General features: G+C 42.0%; 1 protein-coding gene across 1 annotated transcript in view; it reads right to left on the reverse strand.

The window, feature by feature from the left end:
• The window catches only part of LOC138006717 (dehydrogenase/reductase SDR family member 9-like), a 6,253-nt gene extending 1,284 nt beyond the window's left edge, over positions 1-4,969 (reverse strand). Inside the window, exons 1-3 of the mRNA XM_068853215.1 lie at positions 4,456-4,969; positions 3,695-3,877; positions 48-287 (exon numbers count right to left, since the gene is read on the reverse strand). Of these exons, the coding sequence (XP_068709316.1) occupies positions 48-287; positions 3,695-3,877; positions 4,456-4,819 (787 nt within the window). The 5' untranslated portion in view covers positions 4,820-4,969. The remainder of the gene's footprint in view (positions 1-47; positions 288-3,694; positions 3,878-4,455) is intronic.
• Positions 4,970-5,285: the final 316 nt, after the last annotated feature.

Raw genomic sequence — 5,285 nt, forward strand, 5'->3', positions numbered from 1 at the left:
ACTCAAAAATACTGTTTTACTGTATTTTCGCCGATAAAGTTTCTTACATTTCTCCAAGCTTTTTTCTCCGTACTCGACTTTAGTCTCTGGACTCAGTCTATCCCATAAATCCTGCACCGCCTCTAAATTGCGTTCTTCATTTGCCATGGCTGTCTTGAATAATCCGGGTTCTATGATGCTGACCTGCACGCCCCACGGGCTCATTTCGCGTCTCAGAGCATCTGAAAAAGCCTGAACACCATATTTGGTGATGCTGTAGCCTGACATTCGAGGGAGAGCGAGGCGACCTGTAAAATGTGTGCAAGGATGCTTCCTGTTAAAGTTTGATTTGCCTTTCGATACAAACGTTTCCTATATCAAAATACGGCATTGACCATCACCAATACGCGACAATGTTTGGTATAAATTTAGAATATTTGAAACGTTACATATTTTATTATAGCTCTCCGATAATACGCGCGCTTTGATTGGCTAATTTAGCGGGCCGTATTTTACAGTACAGCTCGCTGTACGGCCAGGTAGATGCAACAATTTTCAGTAAGTTTTTCATATTGTTCATATGAAATAAACTTGTGAAACTACTTGAATCTTGTGAGCAACTCTACCTCAAAAAGCCAATAAGATTTATTCGATTTTTACGCATGCTAATCATTTATGGCAGTCGAATGTTTCTCTTTCCTTTCCCGCGTGCCTTATTACCTCAGAGATATAACTAGTAGTAATCTCGGGTTATTGAAGTGCGTTCGACAGTCGCTTTGGAAGCAAAGAAGAAGGGTTATAGACCGATTGCATAAATGGCGGCCAAAAATGTGTTCTTTTGTTTATGTGCTAATTAGACTCACTAGCCTCGCTCTCGAACGACATTTCTATTGTATTTTGTCCATGAAAACGAGGCTAATGAGTCTAATGAGCAAATAAACAAAAGAATACGTGTTTGGCGGCCATTCATGAAATCGGTCTATATGAACAAACAATCATGAGGTGCGCGATCACCATTTGCGCATATCAATACACGTGCGACGTAATTCAAGACGGCGCTGAAAAAACAGACGAACGAAAAAACGAACATCTGCTTAAGCTCACAGGATACCCAAGATTAGAAATCGCGTTCTCCTAATGTCGAACGCAATAGGCCATTTCCGAGTTCATGTCTGCTTTCTCTTCAAAGCGAGTCGAAGTGCGATGTTGTTGTGATCGTAATTAGTTGTACTTTACATATAAATGAAACTAATTTTCATAAGAAAAGCTTCGCACTTAGAGTCGCTTTGAAGTGGAGGCAGACGGTCCGTACTGTACATTACGGATCCTCGTGTTTCCCTTTGATTTATGGGCCGCGCGCGCAGAAATCAACTGAAAAAACTCGGTCCATAACTTACAGCACGGATCTCGAACTTGCTTAGTAAAATACTCTACTCCGGAATAGAACGAAATGAAAGTTGGAAAGACCATGGCAGTATTTGAGCCATTTAAGCACTTGCAAAGGAAGCCTGAAAATAGGGGACTCCAACCAATCTCGTTCTCAGAGTCGTCGTTACCCTTGACCAGCAGTTCGGAAGACTCTGGGTACCAGGTTGAAACGGGACTCGAACCCATGACCGCGCGATTGCGCTACACTTGCTCGTGCTCAGTACCAACTGAGTTATGTTGCAACCCGCTAGCTAAGAGATGCATAAAATGACTTTAGAATACACGGTATATCTTCCTACCTTTAAATTCATGTTCATTTCTCAGTTCAAATATATTCCAAATTCATTTAGTGGGATGCAACTTGAACTAGCATGTTCATTCCGCAATGTTGCTTATAGAGATTTTAATCGTATCAATGCAAATGCAAAGCTTTAAACAATCAACCAGGAGCCCTGAATCAACCCAAAACCACTTGAACTGCCACAATGTTCCTTCGCCTTACCTTCGTAGCTAATCGTTTCTCGTCAACTTCGGATTGAGAACCTGGGTGTGAGATATGGATGCAACTTTACACTGACTTTAAATTTGTTGCCCTCGAAACCTTTTTTATAGTCGTGACAACATTAATGGGAACCTCGTTCCCAGGGCTTTTCACTGCCGAGAGCCCTGGGACGGGTGGACCGCCCGTCCCACTCTCGGCAGTGAAAAGCCCTAGAAACGAGGTTAGGGAAAACGTATAAGTCCTCCTTACATTATCGAAACACACGACTTACCGATACTAGTTCGAAATCTCGTTTTCTGAGCTGTAGCGGCATAATATCAGGGTTGTCAACTCTCCCGGATAATCCGGGAGACTCCAGATTTTGGACCGTATCTCCCAGTCACAAGATTACGATCTAAAAAATCTCCCTATCAAACGCCGAAGTTTGTCATTTCTAGTGAGAATAGACTTTCACATTGCGCTTAATCCAGGGAAAACTAAATGCATCCTGCTATCAACAAGACAAATGTCTGCGCATCATAATTTGCCATTGCGCTCACTAAATTTGTCTGCAGGGGGTAAGAGTCTCGAATGAGTGAAAACAACCAAGTTCCCTGGCCTCCACCAAAACGAGAACTTGAGCTGGGACGAGCATGTCGAGAGCCTTGTATCATCTTGCTATGGGATGCTCGCCAGTCTTAGAGAGATCAAGAACTTTACGCCTTTCTCCTTAAGAAGGCATTTGGCCGAGAGCCTCCTTGTATCTCAACTCGACTATTGTGACACTGTATTTTATCCTTTAACACAGCATCTGCCTACAGCGCATACAATACAGGGCTGCAAGTTTTGTGACAAGACGCAATGTGAATAGTGTCGATTCTATGGTCAAGCTAGGGTGGCTACCGATGCGCAAGCGCCGTGACTGACATTTATTAAAGAACACCCATAAGGCTATGCATTCCGACAGTTGGCCTCTCTCGCTTTCGTTGGACAGAGTTACCCATTTAGCACTCTACGCTCAAGCAGCAGCCTTAACCTAATCATACTTAACTTATTAGAGTGTAATGTGAAGTGCTAAGTATCTACCCCATATAAACCTACTGATGGAAATGGGCCCACACAAGGACAGAGAAAAACTCTGACCACGGTGGGAATTGAACCCACGACGCCTTCGGGTTAAATCGCCGCTGCTCTACTTAGATACTTAGCACTTCACATTACACTCTAATCAGTTAAGTCTTTTCAAATATAAGTGCTACACGGCCAACGTTTGCAAAAACGTAATCCTTTCTTTAACCTAATCATCCCGCGTACATCACACACTTCAGGCAGGACAGGGCTGCTTCTTTGTTCAATGCCCTCCGGCCTGCGATTAAATCCTTGACAATTTCAAGTCTTGTTCAAAGCAGACGTTTGAACTCTTTTAGTTTTTTAACATCGATAATAACAAAAACTCTTGCAAGCGTTGATACTGACGGATTGTAATTTGAGCAATAATGTGATTGATCGGAAATGATCAAATCAAATCAAATGTTGCAATGCCAATGACATCTTTTTCGCGCGTTTTTTGACTTGCCTAGGATGTGTGACAGTGTACTGTCTTTTTGCGTAAAAGACGTAATATGACGAAATCAGAAATGACGTCACAAGCGTTATGACGTCATCTATCATCCCATCCCTATCAATTTTCAATATTTTAAGAATATTCGTGTAAGCTAAGCCATTAAAACAAGAATCGAACGCGAATGAGGCATTTAAACGCCTTACCTGTCGTTTGGTCTAACATACTCAGTAACAAGTACTCACCAAGCATACTTGAAAAGTTCACCACTCGTCCTTGAGCATTCTTTACAAGCGGTAGAAAAGTTTTAGTGACTTCAATCATTCCCCACAGATTGACATCAGCAAGGCGTTTGTACTTTTCCAATGGAAGCCATTCTATTGGCCCGATTGCAGTGATCCCGGCATTGTTTACCAGTCCCCACAGACCTGAGAAGTGAAAAAAAACTATGAATAAACTAGCGAAGTAATTTCGCGTTGGTTTTGCTCTCACCAAGTCAGGAAAAAAAGGCCACAGTGATAATCACGCGAAGTGTGTTCGTCACGCAATATTTCCTCCGGTATGTTGAACAGGAAGAAGAAGGTTGAATATCCTCTTTCAAATGTTGCCAAATGATTGCATTTACCAAGTTTTAAGGACTATCGCTTACACTCTAACTTGTCCGGTAGCGCTTTCGGTTTTCCCATATATTTATCCGCAATTTTTCCCCATTTCGATTTTCTCCCGAACTGAAAACTCCCGAAAAAACAACGAAAAATGCACTGCAAAATTGAAAAATCTACCAGGCAACTTTTGGCGAAAATTTGTCCCTAGTACTAATGGTGTGGATTATTCCTTACCAACCTTCAGTTCAAAATGCATAAACGTAGAGGGGACATTTTCTTACAATTAATTTACATCGGATTCCCTTACAAACACTTTAAATTTTTTTGTCCTTGCCTGAATGCGGCATAAATGGTAGTCAAGTTTAAGTTAGCCACGCATTGCGGACCTATATCATACTTACCAAATCTCGAGGGGACAATACTCTTCACTTGCGCGAAAACATCCTTGATCTGCTGGGAGTTCGTCACATCCAGTTGAAATGTTCTCAAGCTTTCACTCGTCACTGATTTTAGACTCTGTTCTCCTTCTTTTGTCAAACATGTCGCCAGAACGTTCACTCCCATCTTGTGTAGTCGCACTGCAGTTTCGTGACCGAACCCAGAATCGCAGCCAGTGATAAGAACGTACTTATTTGCCAAGTCCTTCACTTGCTTTTTGGAATAGACCCTGAATAAGATAATGGTTAAGACTACAAGTATCGCTGTTATGGAGCAGTTCGTGAGAGTGCCACAACAGATGTGAAAACTTGATGCAATCCTTTCCATTCGCACGTCTAAATCTTTGTCGCTCGTCGCAGTGTAATTCTGTATTCAAATATGCAAAATATATCAATCGACCCCACAACGTAGCTTGCGTTGACCTTTTTTTGTCAAACAGCGGTGTAACTCCCAAAACAGGGTTTTTATCAGACACTGATAAAAGATATTGCCGGACCAATTCAAGTTTGAGTGCTGATAAAAACAAACAAAGCTGGCTGTAAAAAAGGCTAACAATTGAATGAGAAAACGAAGACAAATCAATAGGGATGACATCAGTTTATAAAGCAACCACAGAAACAAGACCATTTGTTTCGACAGCCAATGAGGCTCTCGTTGGCACATTAATGACAATAGGTGACGTCAACGATATCTTCGCTCTACTGGTAATCGATATGCTGTCACGTTTAACAGTCACGCACACCCTCATCATGACAGTATCTGGTGAGTTTTCGAGAGGCTGTGCTCGCATACG

The sequence above is a fragment of the Montipora foliosa genome, chromosome 6 (genome assembly GCF_036669935.1).
Source record: "Montipora foliosa isolate CH-2021 chromosome 6, ASM3666993v2, whole genome shotgun sequence".
Classification (NCBI taxonomy): domain Eukaryota; kingdom Metazoa; phylum Cnidaria; class Anthozoa; order Scleractinia; family Acroporidae; genus Montipora; species Montipora foliosa.